At 40.3% G+C, this 20,337-nt stretch overlaps 2 protein-coding genes across 4 annotated transcripts in view; one reads left to right on the top strand and one right to left on the bottom strand.

Moving 5' to 3' along the window:
- LOC111222634 (gamma-aminobutyric acid type B receptor subunit 1-like) overlaps positions 1 to 6,862 on the top strand; it is a 68,958-nt gene extending 62,096 nt beyond the window's left edge. For 2 of the 3 annotated variants that reach the window (XM_022746428.1, XM_022746429.1), the window contains 4 exons: positions 1,238 to 1,365; positions 3,490 to 3,618; positions 4,415 to 4,558; positions 6,570 to 6,862. In XM_022746428.1, the coding sequence (XP_022602149.1) occupies positions 1,238 to 1,365; positions 3,490 to 3,618; positions 4,415 to 4,558; positions 6,570 to 6,854 (686 nt within the window). In that variant the 3' untranslated portion in view covers positions 6,855 to 6,862. Of the gene's footprint in view, positions 1 to 1,237; positions 1,366 to 3,489; positions 3,619 to 4,414; positions 4,559 to 6,569 lie in introns of those variants that run through there. The other variant, XM_022746430.1, reaches the window with a different exon arrangement.
- A 3,063-nt stretch (positions 6,863 to 9,925) lies between these two features.
- Positions 9,926 to 11,744, bottom strand: LOC111222585 (tumor necrosis factor-like). The gene is made up of 4 exons (XM_022746377.1): positions 11,469 to 11,744; positions 11,314 to 11,368; positions 11,140 to 11,199; positions 9,926 to 10,847 (listed from the first exon to the last, which is right to left on the bottom strand). The coding sequence occupies exons 1-4, from the start codon at positions 11,652 to 11,654 to the stop codon at positions 10,384 to 10,386; spliced, it is 765 nt and encodes a 254-aa protein (XP_022602098.1). The 5' UTR covers positions 11,655 to 11,744; the 3' UTR covers positions 9,926 to 10,383.
- Positions 11,745 to 20,337: the final 8,593 nt, after the last annotated feature.

Here is a 20,337-nt window from a genome sequence, read left to right as displayed (position 1 = left end):
GTATGTACAGCACTTTGTAACTCTCTTTTGAAAAGTGATATATGTATATATATATATATATATATGAAGTTATTATTATTATTAGATGCTAACATCAGTGTGCTAGCATGCTCACAAAGGACAATGCTAACATGCTGATATTGAGCAAGTATTATGTTTAGTGTGTTAGCATGCTAACATTTGCTAGTTAGCACTAAACACAAAGTACAGCTGAGGCTAGTTTTGCAGGTATTTGGTTATTGGTCAAAGTAATAGACAAAATCTTGATCTGATGATGGTGTGACATGAAAAGTTATGGAATCACCAACATTTTTATAATTCATCCCGAGGGGAAGGGGCATGAACGTTGGTGCCACAACTTCATGGCAATCCATCCAATAGTTACTCAAAACTTCAAATGAAGATGAAGATGAAAGGCAGTGCCACCTCTAGCACCATGTAGCTAGCATGGCTAAAAAGTAATGGTCAAAACTGAGGCAACAAATGCCAAGACATCCTGTTTTGAACCACACCGAAGACATTTTTTGTGGGGCCAGAGAGACGCTGTTTGTGTTTTGCTTTGTACTTTTGATATCTGCTGTCTTCAGTACACTTCAGTGAATATGAACAAAACCCTTACAAAAAAGCCTGTTCTTTGATGTATCTAAGACTGCTATCTATTTCCACATCATGCAACGCGCACAACATATTCTTTGTTACATCAAAAACCAAAAAGACATCTTGGTCCATAATACTACTATAGAAGCCCTCATTCTCCGTGTGCACGCAACACTGTTTAAAAAAATACCATGAAATTATAAATACTGTGTTTCCTAACGCGCATTTGCTCATATTCAGAAGATCCAAAGAAACTAGCTCTGCTTTTTAGCTTTGACCTCAACTAAGATCTTACTGCACTTGCATTAATATAATCACAGTATGTGGTTTACATACTCGGGGACAAATGGGGGACATGTGTTTTGCCAATTTGAGAGATGAAATTTTGAATGAAACGCCAAACGCAATGTAATCAAACATACAGTTATCTATAGTTTGGTTATGCCATTAGACATTCATAATTTAATTCATTGTTTTTCAAATTGAACATTAGGCCTAAATTTGTCTCATATACATACATACTGTAGGTGCTCCATTACTTAGATTACCACCTTTATTGCATTACACATGTCACATTGCTGCTCGCTCACTTATTCACTCTTCTACCTGTATTCTCTCACTGTTTTCTCCCTTCCTATAGGAGTGGTTTATGGCTACAAGGGTCTGCTGCTGCTGCTGGGCATATTCCTGGCTTACGAGACCAAGTCTGTCTCCACTGAAAAGATCAATGACCACCGGGCCGTTGGGATGGCTATTTACAACGTTGCTGTGAGTCCAAAAAAGAAACGACACCGTCATGCCTAAACTCCTGTTTCTGGGTGCTGCTGTCTGCTTTTTTTTCCTGCTGTTTTTCTTTCTCTGCAAAGAGCAGTCTGTGGCACGCTGCATAACATTAAAGTGGCAATAAGTGAGATTTTTATTGCGTCGTAGCACAAAATGACTGTACTATATCTGCTGGGAGTTAATCAATGCCGGTGCCTCCATGATTACTTTGCCTTGTGCTGAGATGTCTGGCCTCCAGAGGACACTCTCCTGCTCCTTCTAGAACAAAACAGGCAACTTACCAGGATTTCAAGACGTTTCAGCTGTAAAGCCTTTCAAGCCTCGTTTCTCAAAGGGCAACTCATTGCAGTTTCTGCTGGGCGTTTATAAAAGTTAATGGAGTTCCCAGATAACTTAATGCTCCTTTAATGCCTCTGTCATGTATTTTTCTTATCTGGGTAGGTAACTGCCTAAAGGTTTCTACATTCACCAGTTTGCATCTTCAAAAATCCCACCAGAAGAAGCCAACTGTGGGAACAGCAGCATATAAATGACAGCTTCCCCCACTCAAAACAACCTTTGGGACATGCTGAACATCACAAGTTGATGAGCCAGTATATAATACTGAAGAGTACATGCTGGTATTTTGGTTGGAACAATATGAAGCACAGAAACAGCCTTATGTATGAAATATTCAAGCTTTTCCACGAGTACATCTTGAGATTTTATTCTCTAAAAGGCAGAGTTCTATCCAAATCATAATACTGCCAGTGCAAACTGCCGTCTTATATGAATCATAAGTTTTGATGATTGTGGCGCCTGTGGTGCTGTGATAGCAACAGTCATATCTCAGGTCTCTTTTGTAAAATGAAAGCTTGTTCTCAGTGGGACTTCCTCTCGGTGAAATAAATGTTAACTAAAATCAATGAAACACAAAAGGGTGCAACACAAACTTTTATAATGCTGGGATCTCATGCAGCTCCAGCTTCAGCTGTAGGTTTGTAGATGAGTGCTTTGTCCTTTAGCTTTAGTGCTGAGCATATACAATATATGACGTATAAAGTGGGAGTTATGTATTATCTTTGTGTGTGGATGGTTAGACATTGCATACACAGAGCTGTGTATGGAGCTATTACTTTGCCCTATGGCAGGAATAGGTTTAAAAATGTACCTATTTGGGCACTAAAGCAAAGCAGTAAACACAGCCATCAGTCATAAAAATTTTCAGTGGCTGTTAATAGCAAGTGAATCATCTTAAACGGAGGCACCTTGGATGCACTTTACACAGAAATAGCTGCCATTATGTTCACTTTAGCCACTTTAGACAAACACTCGCTGCCATTTCCTGACACTCTTGACACCGGGTAACTTTGAAATTGATGTAAAATGTCTGGGGGAAAAAAGTGGTTTCTGTCACTTTAACTGCCAGACGAGTTTTTCTGTTTTGATCAAATGCAGAGAAACATTTTTCCTCTTAGTTTTTAACTGCCATTTTACAGCATTTCCTGTCCTTGCTGGGATTCACATAAATGAGGAAGCATCCAAATGAGCAGCCGAACTCGTATCAACTTTTACTCTGTGAACTAATAAACGGATTGATTTCACCTCTTCTCATCAAGAATTTATCGCTGATCTATCATTCGTGGTTATTTATGACAGCATTAAACGCAACTCATTTCATCACATGGTTCCACAATATGAGTCTACTGTTATTATTCCATGTTATGATATACACATTTCAGTTTTATGGTGATGTCAATAGTTAATGGTGTCTGCAAAGGGACCTCCTTCCTCTTTGCTAAGCTGTGAGCTTCAGGCCCTGATGAGATGACAATGTGGTGATTGTCAGTGCGCTGTTGCTACTTCAGTCATGACTTTTTAATGCTGTTTTCACATGGGAGCCTTCCCCGGAATGATAAACAGATGCCTAATGCTTTTATGGATGTGATTTTTCCTCCCCTCTCATTCTCTCACTCTGCTTTATTCTCCCCCTCTCTCCACTAACAACCCTCTGCCTCTTTCTTTCTCTTTGCTTAAACCTCATTCTTACCTTTTCCTGCTCCTTTGTTTTAACCTCCGTGCTTTTCTTTCTTTCTGTTTCCGTCTCTCTTTGTCTTTCTCTTCCTGCAGGTGTTGTGCCTGATCACAGCTCCGGTGACTATGATCCTGTCTTCGCAGCAGGACGCCTCCTTTGCCTTTGCCTCCCTAGCAGTAGTCTTCTCTGCCTACATCACTCTGGTGGTGCTTTTCGTACCCAAGGTGCTCTGACTCGTGACTGATACCTTTAGGAACTGCTGCACACACTGACAATTACACTCCAAAGGTCAAACAGTCTCAGTGTCTTTAGGAGGAGAGTCCAGCCTGTTCTGCACGGTGCATGAAAATGACAAACTTCTGGAAGCTCACATTGTTCAGTCTGACAGCTCTGCACTTTCAGAGTTTCACCTAAACACACTTTGATGTGGAATGCAGCACAGCATTGGACTGGCTGTGTTATTAAATAAGGATAAGAAATTTTAATATGGACGGTTAATATAAGAAGTTTTTTTACACTTTTAGCTGCCGTAAACATTTGGTTTTAGGAAAGTAAAAAATTCTCTGGCACAAGCAAAGTGAGATATTTTACATGTCTGGCAGCAGCTACTGTGATTTGTTTGGAATAAATAGAAGAGGAGCTCGGTAGTGCACATGAGCACTGCTGCAGACAACTGTGCAAACAGAGGAAAGAGTGCCACCTACAGAAATTCAAACACAACACAATATCGTCGTCGCTGTTTGATTGTCAGGCTATTTTTGGGAGCGCAGTGCAGAGACAGCACAGCGGTGAGCGCCAAATATGTCACCAAACTTTCATAAAATTTTTTTTTAAAAGTAACAACACTTTAGATTAACTTCAGTGCTGACGACCCTCCTGCAGACAAGTGTGAGAGATTTGGCTAAAAGGGGCTGCGGATGTTAAAAATGTGGGCTCATTCGATGCATGATTCATTGAGCGCAGTGCTCTCTCAGGCCGGATTTTGTTCTTTATTGACTTCCTGCTCCTGTTGCGGTCCAGATGCGGCGTCTGATCACCCGCGGTGAGTGGCAGTCGGAGCAGCAGGACACTCTGAAGACCGGCTCGTCCACCAACAACAACGACGAGGAGAAATCCAGGCAGCTCGAGAGGGAGAACAGGGAGCTGCAAAAGATCATCCAGGAGGTGAAGACATTATACACAGAACATTATACAGGCGTGCACACGCATTATTATTATTACTATTATTAAACATGCACATCCAAATGCTAGACATATACTGTACATTTCCATATCAGGTAACATTCTCAGTTCGTCCTGGAGGCAGACGCTGTATTATACATATATTCTCGGACATATAGGTTACTACACACTCATGTATTTTCATGCAGATAGTGTGTATTTTTTAATGTGTGTGCCATATAGACACGTTAAACCTCTGGACATACTATGCAACGGAGAATGCTGCATAAAATAAGAAGATGTAGATTAATATTAACTTACAATACTGTGATTATTTACTGCATGTTATTCCTGGTTGTTTTTCTTTGATAATGTCACCATCAGTTGACTTTCACTGTGCTACACACCCCGCGGTGACGCCTTCAGTTTGCATGTTTTGTCAAACCAACTGTCCAGCACCAGTTGTAAGGATCTTTAATTGACTGTTGTGTAAGACAGAAAAAGAAGCTGCATGTCCTCACATCGAAGAAGCTAGAACAAGAGAGTATTGGCCTTTTTTTTCCGCTCAGAAAATGAGTGAAACCATTAATCAATCATCAGAATTCTTGCAGATGACTTTTCTGCTGATTGACTCATTGATTACATGTGAGGTTGCTTTCACACTGACAGTTATGGAAAAAGGCATGAAGCATTCTTCTTTTATTCAGTGCTTGTGCAGAAGGATTTGGATGTTGTAACTTCAGAATAAGATAGGTTTTAATATTTGACACAATGGAAGCATATATCAGAGGTATGTGCGGTAGGTTTATACACTTTAAAAATATTAGTAAAGTTTATTGCACTCCGTCTGTATTGGACTATACACAGCTAAGCCTAAAGCTGAGTCTGCGGCAGAGAGAGGAGGACATGCTAAATGATGTATTGTGGAATTTGAATTCCAGGAGTTCTATTTACTCACTTACTCATATTTTATATTATTGCATCTGTGTTTCGATATAGTGTCGTTCAATATCTGTTTATACAGCAGCCTCCCCTTACAGGTGTCCACAGGAGGAGTTAGAGCTGTTGACAAATATGTTAATAAAAGCATACATGTGCTTACAACCAGGGCTGGACAGTAACGAAATACATCTACTTCACTACTGTGCTTAAGTAGATTTTTCGAGTGTCTGTATTTTACTTGAGTATTACTTTTTTTGGAAATGTATGACTTTTAATCCCCTACACTTAGAGACAAATATTGTACTTTAGACTCCTCTACATTTTCTATGACGTATCACTTTGAAACAGAGCTTTTAGTCGGTGACATGAATTAAATTTTACTTTAAAAGATGTGATAGACCATATGCTGTGTTCATCACAGGAGAAAAACCAATCTCAGCCAACTGTGAGCAGCTCAGTTTGAAGCTGTCAGTGTCCTAACGATGGCTACGTTAGATAAACATGAGGAAGATTCCTCACCGGAGCACCGCGGCCTTATCTTAAGTTCATGTTTGAAATGTTAGAAATAAATGAAGATTCCTTTTTGTTTTAAATGTTTGTCGTGTACCAAAACCAAACTTCATCACAGCCTAAAAAAAAAAAAAAAAGAAATATGAAAACGACAATGGCTCCTTTTTTGAGTCAATGTTTTTATGGCCGTTTCCTTTGTATCATGTTCAACAAGCTTTTTATTGTACAGGTTCTGCAGTCAGTCAGTTCAGTCAGTAGGTTGTTTCAGAGTCATGAAGTTCTGTAAATGTGGAACAATACGACAATGTGTTGACATAAAAATGTACTTTTGAATACTGAAGTCTTTTTAAAAGCAAGTACTCCAGTAAAAATCTGACTGAACAACTTCCCCTTGTGTTGGAGTAATATTTGACCAGGAGTATCTTTACTCTGACTCAAGTACTGGAGTTGTGTACTTTGTCAACCTCTGCTTACAACTACATTTTATTGTTATAAACCACTGAATGTTTATATACTGTTTATAAATGCTAAACAAAGAGAGTTTGTTTCGTCGTGTTTTTAGAAAGAAGAGAGGGTATCAGCGCTCCGCAACCAGCTGGCTGAGCGACAGGCGCTACGTAACCGCCGCCGACCCTCCACAGGCCAGAATCAGAACCACAACGCCCCGCCGCCCTCGTCCCAGCCGGATCCCAAGTCTCTGCTTCCCCCGCCCGGCTACCCCAACCCCTCCACGGACAATCACTCCCTCCCGCCCTCCTTCTCCAACTCCTCCAACCTCTACCCAGCAGACAGCAAGATGAGCCGCAACCACTGTCACAACAGCCAGATCCCACTGCTGTATAAATAGGTGAGGCACGGGAGAGAGGGGGGGGGGGGGGGGGGGGCGGGGGCAGTCACACAGTGCACACAGGGGACACAAAACACAAGGAGACACTGTGACTTTCACTTGTTTGGGCGATGAGCACAGCGGTGTAGTGACACTGTTTTAAAATACGGCGCGGAAGCACAAATAAGTACACAGGAGTGGCTTTACACTTGGCAGCTTCAGGGAGAGTCACACAGGTAACACCCGTCCTCACAGTTTTGATCTCACTGTGTTCAACTCAGCAACAAGGCACTTGTGACTGGTCGACACGGCAACAAGCACATCTCCGGGCTAGCAGCACTCGAGGTCCTTTTTGAAAGGACGCGCCAATGGACAGATCTCTTCAACATTCCTCTCCCTCATTCGTTTTCTCGTTCTGTTGTGGAGACGCCGCGTCGAGGATCTTAAAAGGAAACGTTTGTGTTTGTGTCTTTGCTATATCGTCTCCACCTTTTGTCTTTCGAGTTTGTGACTAGACAAGCACATACAGTAGTGATTTATATTGTTCTGTAATATCTGATCTGTTTTGTCATGGAGTTGTTGTTCAATTATTTGTTTACTTTTCTGGAGAGTTGTGAAAACTGAAATTTACAAAGGGACAAAGCAATGTACAGTTTTTTCCAATGTTTCCTCTGAAGAGCGTCTGAACTCGACTGTGTGGAATACTGGTCTCACTGAAAAGTGATAATGTGCATTATTAAATAGCCATAACTTAGAAGGGCCAAGGAGCTTGGCATGTATGGACGTCTGTTGTCAGGACTGTGTATTCAAGTACAGCATTGCATCTTTAACACCCAGTCCTTTGCTGATGTATGAATATAGGACACATTTTAAAGGAGAAAATGATCAAAGCTTGCTGATGTTTAAGGACATTTTTGATAGTTTTGCCATTTGAAATAATGTTTTTCAATGTATTTTTTTTAGATTTGTGTTGTTTCTCCTTAGCAGTGCAGTACAGTCGTAGCCAACAAATAAACCCCACAACCTGCACCTAAAGTATCTTGCAGATATTACCGGCTCCTGCTGCAGCTGATTGTTGTGTTTTGTGAGGGATATAAAAATCCAAAACTACAAAACTCCAAATTCCAACTTGCCAGAAGAATAGTTTGTACTTACTGCCTCCTGAAAATAAAAGGCAGTTTATATTTCTACAGCAGCAGTGCGCTGAGGTGTGGGGCTTCTACGATGGCTGTTTCTGTAGATATTCAGTGAAAGCACAGTTTTTATACATGTGAATCTGTTACATGTCATTATTGTGAGCCTTTTTATTTTAAAGGGATGTTTTTTTTTATGTTTTCCCATAACAGACAATCTGGATGGATACTCATATTTCTTTTTTTGTACTTTTCTTTCTCATTTTGCCTTTCAATAACTGTAAATGTATCAAAGAAGGATATAAGCAATGTGACATACTGTATTTATTCAGCAGTTAATCTGGATGTACTATTTCATTCATGAGCTATTTCCAGATTTTATAAAGCAACCTGAACAGCTTTATCAACAGGTAAAACAATACTTTGACAAATGTTTTTAAATATATAATATATATATATATATATACACTTCAGTGTGCACTTTAAACTGAACAAACTATGGTTACTCCACTTTATGTTGCTGATATTCTAATACATTTTAGCTCAGGGTATGGAGCAGGACAGTCATAAATGAATGAAATAGGCCATATTTATTAACTGTGCAGTTCATGGATCAGATAGTGTAACATATGAATGCAGAAATAATTTAGGAAATGTTCTATTATCTTGCACATATATGACAATATATACATGGATTTGGGGATATTTGTATTCACTATATCTAAGATCTTAAATGTTAATATATTTCAGAGTATGTGTATGCAAATATATGGGTACCATAAATAAAATCATTGTTTTTTTCACATGGTATTGTTGTGTTTCAGTGATGGTGATTGAGTGATTCTGCATCAGGGGAAACGTGGAGCAGCTTCCAGCTCAGCTAGATCATATTTGTTAAATAGAACCCACAATTTCTCAATTAATTTGGAAACGTAAACCTTTTTGTAAAAACAGCTCCCTAACTTTAAAACAAAAGTCTCAATGTCCTGTTGGATTACACAGCCGAGCCTGTTTACACCATCCACTAGATGTCACCAGTCATTTATCGCTTTTCTGACTCATGACGACCTTTAAGCAATTAACTCTGCTGATAGTTTTCACCAGGTTGACCCAGGGGAGCCAAAGAGTAAATAAACCCCGAAGAGGAGATCATTAGCCGAAAGTGGGAAGTGGTTTTCAGCACAGCGTCCAGCTGCTGAGGCCAGTGGGAACCTCATTACTGAGACAATAAGTGGATGTTTGTAGATAAATGAAACAAAAATAGACAAATTGCTCCCAAGTGCATCCGATATTTGTGTAATGTGTGTTTTTAGTTGATGACAATGTCTGGAAAAATAAAACAAAACAGCTGTGCTGCTGCCCCGTGACCCCGGGAACACTCATAGACACACACACTGTATGCAATCACACACTCCCTCACATGTCGTGTCTCTTTCCAGCTGACTGAAGCTGAAGTATGTGGTAATAGAGGGAAAGTGGTTGGTGGTGTGGAGGGAGGTTGCAGGGTGTGTGTGTGAGTGTGAGTGTGAGTGTGTATGAGTGTGCAGGGGCAGGGGCGGGTGGGGGGGGTGTCAGTGGGAAAAACCCGCTCTGGGCTGAGGCTTCTGTGGGCCTCCACCTGACACAGCACTCAGTCCGACTCAAGAAAAGTAGGAAATTCCCCTCGTCTTGTCTGATCTAACAAAGGAAGTATTTGCTGGCGGTGGAGGAATTTCATTGCAGCTCTTTGCCAAATAATGGATACAAGTCTGCTGTAGTGTGTGTGTGTGTGCGTGTGTGTGTGCGTGTGTGTGTGCGTGTGTGTGTGTGTGTGTGTGTGTGTGTGTGTGAGAGAGCTACTGCCCTGGCTGGCTGGGGCTGTTTGCCGACTCAGCTACAACTTTCGCTTTGGTATTTCAGCTATGAAACCATATTCCTCCTTTGTAGTGACACAGTATTTTGATTTGGTTGTTGTCATTGTTCTTTTTGCTTTTTAATCAAGTTTAAGTGCATAGAAAGTACATAAATATCATCTTTAATCACCTAATCTCAACATTTTAAATATAAATAAATACAAATAAATACGTATAGGTTGCAATAGTAGGAGATAATAGTTATGTACATAATCGTTGAACCTCAGCTCTGCAGTGAAGAGCTGTGTCGTCATCTGGTACAGCAGAGAAAGTCTAGCCTCCTACAATCTCAGCATAAATAATGTACAAAAAGTGCCTAAAATAAGAGTAATGTTGCAAACTGTTACAGTTCATAAAACATTTTTAGAAATCAACACAACTTTTATCTCCATTGAGATTTAAACATTTCTATGTCACCATGAAGATGAATAGTGATAAAAAAAATAAAACAAAATGTTAAAAAAAGCCAACACCATTGGCACTGTGTGTCTTCTCCATTAGTATCAGAACAAAGAGTCGTTTCATTTAAAGTGCAAACACACCAAAGAAAGTCTTGCCCTCATCGGTGTCCAGCTCTGATATCTGGTTGGTTTCCGTCCACAGTTTGTCTCCTTTATTCAGCTGAAACACTGCACCCAGATAAATGGCGTTGTACCAGCTCCGTCCGTCTCTGTAACTGTCCTCCTCCTGGGCAGTGGTTTGGCACGCCGACCTCACCGCGCTCATCAGAGACGCTTTGCCGCCCAAGGAGTCTGAGTACCGCCAGATCCTGTGGCTGAGAGGCATGAAGCGTTTTCCCGCCTCGTCCTCCTCGCCATCGCTGCAGGAGACTCTGAACGACGCCTGGCTGTAGACGAAGTAGAGGCCGGTTCGCGGGATGACGATCTGGTTGTTAGCCAGCAGGAAGCCGCCCTGAGCGAACGCCTGGCCCTGACCATTCTTCCACTCCAGCTCCACTTTCGAGCTCTTGTCCTCGTCATCGTAGCTACCTGGAAACAGAGAAGAAGAAGAAGAAGAAGAAGCATCGTTACTGGAGTTCTTCTCACCAGGGTTTAAAACACAGGAGCGAATGATAAACAGGTATTTTGTTCAGAAAATGGAATGAAAGGCAATGAATAACTAATGCAACAACTTCCTTATGGTGCTCCTGGCTAACACACCTCTGTAAGGGAGCAACAGAAATCACACAAGTGGAAGACAGAGTCTGAAAAGCTCTTTTGAAAGCCAAGATCATGAGCCCTTTGTTTGCTGAGAACCAACTCAAGGTAGGCTGTGACTCACCTTCTAAATGGATGGCTGCCTTGGCTTTGCTGCTGATTCGCTTCAGCGTGTAGTGGGGATCTGAAGAGAGGAGGACAAATGTGAGCTTGTCTCAAAAAACCCGCAAAGACTTTAATACATCCCACACAACCTCTCAGAAGTTTTTTAAAAGTGAGCAACCATGTGTATAATCACCTGTTTTCTCACCAGAGTCCTTCTCGATTAGTGCTTCTGTTTGGCCTGACTGTGTCTGGATTGGAGGGGAGAAACAGATTGATTAGAGATGCATATACATTTTCTCTTTTTTCTTTTTTTTTGTCATCAAATTCAGAGACAGAGCTTCTTCTTACCATCATTTCTGGCCTGTTCCAGTACCAAGCAAACAGCAGGACACCTCCCAAACAAAGGGCCACAACGAGAAGAGCCCCCAACACCTTCCATATCCACTCTGTAGATGACTTCTTTTCTACCAAAATCACCGTCCTGTCCTCGAGTGCCAACTCCACGTGGCTTGGTGCGGTTGTGTAGTCCGCCATACTGTGCACAACTCTGAACGCTTGGCTTGAATGCTGTGTCTGTGTTTTCAGGTGCCTCCAGTGCTCTGCGGTGATACTTCTTTCTTTGTGTTGCTATTGTGTTAGAGTGAACTTATGCCGGAGAGCTTGTAGTATTTATGCTGTGGCAGCTGCTTCAGCAGAAGGGAAACTCCAGTGATGTCACTCTGTAAGCGGAGACAGGAGGCTGCAGCAGAGCAACCTGGGCCATGGAGAGAAAAGAGCCGCGGCCGGGAGGGAAAGAGAAGTCACCGAATTTTTAGTGGAGTTTCAGTGAAGTAAGGAAACCAACGAGAGTCGCGGTTTCATGAAGGGATAGTTTTTGGTGGCTGCTTTTGGGTTTTTAAAAAAATTACAGTGTTGTAACACACACGCACACACACACACACACGCACAAGCAGTGAAATTCATGCATAAACACAAATACCGGCAGACGCAAAGTCATAAACACACATATACACACACTGAGTTAATTACTGGCTCGAGACACCCACAGAATGTAAGTTCTCTCTGTAACTGCTGAGGTTTACACTTCACTTCAATTTCACCAACATTTTGAGGTCACATCAGACCAGATGTTTTGAAACGCCACAAAAATGTGAGATCACAGAAACAATCAACCTGTTCATCGCCTATTTTGGTAACACTTTACACACACACACATACACACACACACACACACACACACACACACACACACACACACACACACACACACACACACAAGCAGATATAAGCATTTATTCATTTGCAACATTTGTCAGCAATTATAACTTACAGAAATTTAATTTATGACAAATATGTCATATATATATCAAGAGAGCTGTTGCCATATGTGTCACCTATATGATTGTCACTGTATATCCTCTGAATATATGAAGATATAAGTTTATAACATATATGAAATACCCACAGCAAGATACTGTATGTGTAAGTACATATATTAAGAATATCTATATGATTAATTTTAACGTGTTGTGAGCATATATGTTAATAATATATATTTATGTAAGTTTCTTTAAACACATACATATAAAAATTCTATATGCTTATATATGTTTACATGTCTATCTTCCCATTCTGGGAAAGCAGTCTCCGACTTTTGGACCCTACTGTAGCCTGTATAATATCAACATATATTGACAGGCTTTAAGATGGATATACTGTATATATAAATAACATATGTCTACAATATAAACATACACACATCATCATACATATTTGTAGGGGCTAGACATTCATGTCAATGTATGAAATTGTTTTAATTTTGATTTAGAATTTTTACATATGTTCTTTTATTCTATATGTATACATAAGTCATATATGGAAATTCAATATATGTATATATATCATTTGCGTATGAAGATATATTTCATATTATTACAATAGCGTTTTTACTATTTTTACTATTTCCCTTCCACACTGGAGGAGTTATAGATGTTGACCGACGCATTAACAAACGCGTGTTATAAATCTGTAAATGCTAAATAAACAGAGTGGTTAAAGTGCTACAGCCATTTTAATCATTAACTTTACAGCACGATAAGAATTCACCTAAACTGTAAACACAGTGACAGTCATGTGCTTTACACATGGTGTGCAACATATTATCTTATCTTCTTCTTATCTTATTTACACATAACCTTAATTTTAAGTCATGTTAAATCCTGCTGAGATTAAGATCTAGTTTTCATCAGAGATCTGAATGAAAATATTTACACCTACATAAAGTAAAGATTTAGGATAATACATCAAGATTCCTGAAAACACAAGATATACAGTAAAAACTGTGACAAACAGCAACATGTGATCAGATGCAAGCAGAAGTAATAAGTTATAAGAAGTAAAATATTAATAAAAATCTCAGTTAAACACTGATTTATCGTGACTATCTCGAAAGTGCCTCTGGAGTACCATGCTGTGGATTTTCTCAGACTTTCCTTTTCCTTATGACATAGTGAATTTAATTTAAGGCACAATTTAGTCTTGGAATCTCATTCAGTCTCAAAAGAGAAATCCGTGTGAAAGAAAAACTTGGCAGCGCTCGTCTTTCTGTTTCAGAACTGGGACATGATGTAACTCCGTTCAAACCACTGGACAAACAGGTTTTTACACTTCTGCTTGTTGATGATTTTCTCAACCTCAGTTTCCCCAATTCACTTTCTCACCTGACCTTTTGTGTTTGAGACAGGACATTTAAGTCTGGGCTTTTTATCACACATGCTTGAAATGCCCCCCGCCAGGTTCCTTTTTCTTGTGGCAGAGTTTTTTTTAGCAACACTTATGAATGTGTTTCATATTAAGTTTCCCTTATATAGTACTAGTTTCTCTGCTCAGGGCCCCCGAGGGAGGGTGATAAGACTTGTGAAAGTGTTAGGACTCACTTTTAAAGCCCCAGTTCCTGGAAATAATGCTGTACATTATTAATAATTACATCAGTTATTCAGAACGAGAAATGAATGCTGAACATTTTGTGTCTCTTTGTAGTCATTTTATTCCTTTTTGTGATCATTTTTTGTCTTTTTTGTCTTTTTGTTCTTTTTTTTGGTCGTTGTCTGTCTGTTAATGGTTGTTTTTTGTCTCTTGTGTCATTTTTCATCCCTTAGTGGTTGTTTAGTTCCTCTTTGACACTGTTTTTTGTCTCTTTGTGGTCATTTTTGGGACAGTTTGTGGTAATTCTTTGCTTCAGTCTGGTCATTTTTCGTCTCTTTGTGGCCATTTTGTGTGTCTTACAGTCATATTTAGTTCCTTTGTGGTTCTTTTCATCTTTGTGGTTGGTTTGGCTTTTTGTAACTTTGTGACTGATATTGTAAAAGTCTTTTTGTGGTCATTTTGTGAGCCTGTTCACTAATTCATTCATGTTACTGATAGGCCGACTACCTACCGCTCCCCTGGCCATCCCCTGTGGGCCTGCCCCTGCAGCATGGCTTTGAGTGAAACCTGTCAGGACTCCAGTGCTGCGACGCTGAATAATAACAAGTGTGTACGTGTGTGTGTTGTCTATGAAATCAGAGTTGAAATTGCACCTCCCGGTCCGACCATGACTGTTTCGTTCCAGCATGCAAATACAAACCGACCGCAAGATGCTGCAGGATGATATCATAGTAACCATCATCATATGCGCCCACATGTCACACACACACACACACACACACAAACAAATATATACATTGCTTCTTTACAGTTCCTCCTGCTCACTCACCCACCACCTCCTGATTATTCATATGAAGATTCGTCGCGTTAAGTTCTTGGTTATCATATCCGGTGTGCTCAGACTGTGCAGGAAGCTCATATATGGGCTACGTCTCCAGTCGTGACGGGATTTTCAGATCCATAAAGACATTCTTTCTCCAAATATGTTACAGTAAAATGGGGAATCAGAACTAACTAATTCATCAAAACTCACATTAAAAATATACAACTCCATAACCCACAGCAGTGTTGATAGTGGAAATAGTGCAGGCACATAAATGCAAAACATGCAGAGATGACCATATTTTGGGAGAATATATCTGTAGTAAGATGGACTGATAACAGAAGTAGTTTTAAGAGGAGATCTACGGTTTGTCTCTATGAAATTCTGCTTTCTGCCTGCAAAGAAACAATCACTTAAAACTGCTTTAAAAAGGAGGCTGCTGGTCTTATGATTGGACATAGAAAAGGATATTTGATGGGAAAACTTGAGGGATAATGGGGAAACCCTCACCAGAAAATTAGAGAAACTGAGGATACTTATTATGCTCCACAATCCGTTGAACCTTTCCAAGCTGACAAAAAAAAAAACAAAAAAGAGACATTCACTTTCCCAGTCAGAGGTCATCTGTAATATGTAACTCACAAACTCCCCCTGGATTCCTCCAGGAGACAAATGCCTCTTTTCATGAAGTGGGGGAATTATAACCCTGGAAACTAAGCCTCCCCAGTTTGAGCATTCATATCTACGTGCCCTTTTCCCTCCTCTGTGTGTCTGAATCTTTATCAGTCCCCTCCTAATCGTATGGTGACATATTCCCTACATGTAACTCCCCCTGCGATATCTAGAACACTTTAAAAAAGCCCTCTTTTGTTCTTTGCTGATTTTGCTCAGGGATTGCGTCATGAAATCCCAGGATTGTGCGGTCATCACGCAGTGGAGCTCAGCCACAATGCAGACAAAGATTACCTCAGGGGCAGGAAGGAGAGGATGGGAGGAAGAAGGGCGAGGAGGAGGGTGGGAGAGCAAGGAGGGAGGAAGTGGAGGAAGTAGGCAAACAAGATGTCATGTTTATGTGACGAGCTCCATTTTCATATTTGGCTGGTGACACGATCACAGGTGCAAGTTCTTGAAGAATCAAAAAATCCACATCACAAGATTTTGGTTTCCTTCTCATCATCCCTTCATCTGTGTTGCCATGTGTGGGCTCAGAGGGAGCTGATGATGTGTAAGGGTATAAACTAGGCCAAAATGAGGCTTAACCACAAATGCAAGGTGGCTTCCGCTGCTGCCAGACTGTATAGTCTGGTGGCCTACAAATCTCACCCAATGCCAAGAAGTTACACTTTGCCTACTGTACCATTAGGGGTTTCACCTTCTCAATTTCCTATTCAGTCTGCCATGATATTATTTGGAAACGAATAGATTAGATTGGGTGTTTATGTGAATCTGGGATTTTACATTATCATTTAGTCATGACCATGAAATTAGCTGATACCGAACTCAGGGTGCATGTTTACAAGAAATCAATTTAACTAAATGATAAGAAATAAATTTGTTGGATTTGGTCGGAGATAATGCTTATGAGGTAAGTATTACAACAGTTAGAGGAGGTTAGAAAGCCACTGTATGTACAGCATGTGTGGTTCATATTACACATGTTGTGGGGACCTAAATCTGTCTACACAGCCACATTACGGGGACTTGTGTTCCTTATGAAGACAAGAAACAAGTCCACATAATTAAAATCATTTCATTTTAAGGTGAAGGCATGTTTTAAGGTTAAGGTAAGTCAATGTGTGTGTGTGTGTGTGAGGACCAAAATAGTATTTTCTCAACAAAGTGAGGACATTTTGGCCGGTCCTCACTTTCTGACACCCCTTTAAAAGACTTGGTTTTAGGGTTATAGTTAGGGCTAGGTTTAGGTTAGGGCCAGGGTAAGGGTTGGGGTTTCAGTTGTGATGGTTAAGTCCGGGGTAAACCCTAACCCTAACCCTAGGGAATACATTGTGTTGATGAGTCTTCTCCAATATACGGCAACAACATATGGCAACAGCACTCTTGATCTAGGGACATATATCTCAAATATAATATTTCTGTAAATTATAATTGCTGACAGATATCACACATTAATAAACGTATAAATGTGTAAAGACGTAAATATCACATTTTGAACGTAGGCTGTTGAGGGGGAAGTTGAACTTCCACATTGGTTGTGTTGTTAGGTTCTGTATAGTTCCTTGTCTCAGTCTAGACAGTTTTTCAGCACATTTTACAGAAAGCACGCAACAGCATTTACGATACATGAAAAACCAGACAGTGGTCCTCTGAACTTTTAAAGGACAGTTCCTATTTATTACAATTTGGGTCTTATTCTTGTAGTTTTGGTCGTCATTCTCATCATTCATAATAAGACTGAGATCAGCGAATATAGAAACATCACTGAATAGAAATCAGATGGTGTAAGGTTTAACCCTTTGAGGTCTGTCTACTCATCAGTGAACACAATGAGCATGTTTTATTATTCACAGTAACAACGCTTAATTTATATTTATTTATATCATGTAAGGACAAGCTGACAAAACCAATTGAAAGTGCTGATATGGTTTTTCACACATTATCTTATTTATGTTTGCAGACCATGATCATTTTAAGTTTATTCACATTTCCAGACAGACATACAGCAGACTGCCAATGAAAAATGTGAAAAACAGGTTGAAATAAAATCACTTTACATGTAAACAGACTGCATTATAGTTTTATATCTGTGATTTTTGTGTTGTATTGGTATTGGTAATATTTTTGAAGGATTGTCACTAAAGGGTTGTACATTTTTATGGGCTTCTGTATCTTTTTTTTTCTTCTATTTTTCCTTCCTGGCAGCTTTATACATAAAAAGAAAATAGTCAGACTCATACATACATAAGCGCTGATTGGTAAAATGCCGAGCATCCACGTGCTAAAGATATAAAATGGCCCAAATTGATTTGATAACAAACTGCAGGTTGGTGATAGGTTGCATCAGCAGTAGAGACGAAACTGCTGTGATTTGCTTCGCTGTCAGCGGAGCCCTTGAGGGGCTTGGGCTCTGGCTGTCAGGGACCCTGCCCCTTACCTGTCACCACCAATCACAGGGCGCCCATCCGATTGATCCAATCGAGCATTTACCACACTCCACCTGACCCGCGTGCACGGCGTAGCGGGGTCAAACGGAGTGCCAATGTAGGTCAAGGCTGGCCACAAACTTGCTTTAACTAAAGAGACTTTGCTTCAGCAAAATGGATCAGAAAACTAAAAACACCACACGAGCAGCAAGAGCAAAAGAAGCGACTTTTCAAGCTAGCTGGAAAATAAAATCCCCTGGGATGGCAACACACAAAAAAACAAAACAAGGTGTTTTTGTGAGGCTTGCACCAACAACACACGGCCAGGTGTCGTGGGAAGCTTTTGTAGAAGCGGCTTCTGCAGCTAAGGGCCAACGCACCGGACCGGGGGTTTTCGTGAAGGTGAACCCGGATGTAAACGCAGATGAATCCCTAAAGCGCACGGCTGCAAGGAGCAACACTTTCCTCATGAAGTAAAAATAAAATCGTGGGTGAGTAAAAACGAATCAAATCTTAATATTTAGTAGTTTTGTGGGCCTGTGTGTTGATGGTTGATTGCCTGTATTTTATGCTTTCTTTCTGTGTGTCTTGTATAACTCGTCTGGCCTGTAAATGCGGGGCCGCTTGTGGTGCTGTGTCACAGCCGTGTCGGATTTCTGTTGGATTGTGCACCTGGTCTATGATTTATGTTCACGTGCGCCTCATTATTAAATAATCTCGGTGACGCTGAATATTAGTTTCCTGGCATTTCATGTTTTGTATTATCGCCAACCCCTCTGTGTGTGTGTGTGTGTGTGTGTGTGTGTGTGTGTGTGTGTGTGTGTGTGTGTGTGTGTGTGTGTGTGTGTGTGTGTGTGGGGTGGGGTGGGGGGTGGGGGAGTGGGGGGGTGACCACCAATGTTTACACATTGTATCACTGACATCAGACCGACTTCCTGCTGTGCTGGCTGTGGTTGCACATGCCTCACTGTTCAGTCAGTGACTAATACCAACATCTTGGCTTTTATTTTAACCTCCAAACAAAGTGGTGAAAATAGTCAGATGAGTCTGTTGACTTGTTTAATACTTGACTGATTGTCTTGCCCCATTGGACTTTTATTGTTTAGTGATGTCACTCTGTGCCCAGATTACAGTTTTGGTGAGTGCAACTTTATCACAACTAATGTAAACAATGACCAAAACTTAAGTTAAGACCCATGCTGTAATAAAACAGAATGATCCTTGAACAAACGTGGGTCAGTGGAGTGCATTAAAAATGAATTAAGTGATTTGTTTCAGCAGCGTAGAGCTGTAAACACAACACTCTCTGACATACTGTCACATTATAAAGCCGCTATGGTGAAGGTCTTAGTAGACACTTACACATCCAGAGACAGACATGAAACACCATTAGCATTTATTCAGATTGATGCTTCTGGATACCTGACAAATGTTAGTTGAATATTCATTCTTCTTTTAGCTCTAATTTGATCTCCACCAACTCCTGAGGGAAATATTGCCAACTATTTAACTTAAAATAAAGTAAAAGTATTAACTATAAGATGTAATGAAGCATCATAATAAGTTGTTTCAGTTGAAATAAGTTTTGCATTAACTGCAGTAAATGTGCATGAAGTGAAAACTGTTCATTGATGTTGTCACGGCAAGAGGGAAAAGAGAAGAGAAAGTGAAACAGACAAAACAATAGATTAGTTTGTGTGTCAGTGAATTTGTCTACACCAGCGGTTCTCAACCTGAGGTTCAGGGACCCCAGTGGTCCAGAGGGTTCTAGGGAGTTCACAGAAAAATGGGGAATATTTGAATTTCACTATGATTAAATTGAGCAGAAGCTCTAAATGTAATCAGGCAGGATCCCTGAGACTACAAAAAGGTAAATGCCTTGTAGAGCTGAGGGAACGTGAAAATTCTGTATGGGTGAGATGTTACAATCAATGCTTTTCACGTTACTCAGTCATGTAATCAATTATTGATATATAATATTGATTACAGCAGCTTTAAGATCAAGTCGAAACCAGTGGGATCATGATGAAGCGCAGATAAAATCTGTCCAGACTATGTGGGACGGTTTCAGTTCGAATTTGGTCAGATGGAGTCACTATGAGTAAGAGAGGTGACTAAGTTATACAGTACAGTAGAGTTTTCTTTTTTCTAATCTGCATGCATGCAAACTCAGTTTCCATAGTTTCACATCTGCTGTCTGCCTTTTAGCAGAAATCTGTAAGAGGTAAAGTGCCTTGATAAAAACAACAGTATTTTGTTTGAGGGTGTTTTCAGGTTTCCCATTTGCTGGGGAATCAGATTTCACATTCCAGTCCTGAGTCCACTTCTCTAATCTTTAGGTCATCAATTCCTGCATTTCATCAATCTC

The sequence above is a fragment of the Seriola dumerili genome, unplaced genomic scaffold (genome assembly GCF_002260705.1).
Source record: "Seriola dumerili isolate Sdu_G_001 unplaced genomic scaffold, Sdu_1.0 BDQW01000104.1, whole genome shotgun sequence".
Classification (NCBI taxonomy): Eukaryota; Metazoa; Chordata; class Actinopteri; order Carangiformes; family Carangidae; genus Seriola; species Seriola dumerili.
The sequence above is the reverse complement of the archived record's forward strand: the minus strand, read 5'-3'. Positions and strand labels throughout refer to the sequence as shown.

Bases quoted from the DNA above. Each gene is read 5' to 3' on its own strand.
- LOC111222585 (XM_022746377.1), bottom strand. From the start codon at position 11,654: ATGGCGGACTACACAACCGCACCAAGCCACGTGGAGTTGGCACTCGAG. The intron at 11,369-11,468 runs GTAAGAAGAAGC...CCTCCAATCCAG, and splicing joins GGAACAGGCCAGAAATGATG to ACACAGTCAGGCCAAACAGA. The intron at 10,848-11,139 runs GTGAGTCACAGC...CTCTGTTTCCAG, and splicing joins GGCAGCCATCCATTTAGAAG to GTAGCTACGATGACGAGGAC.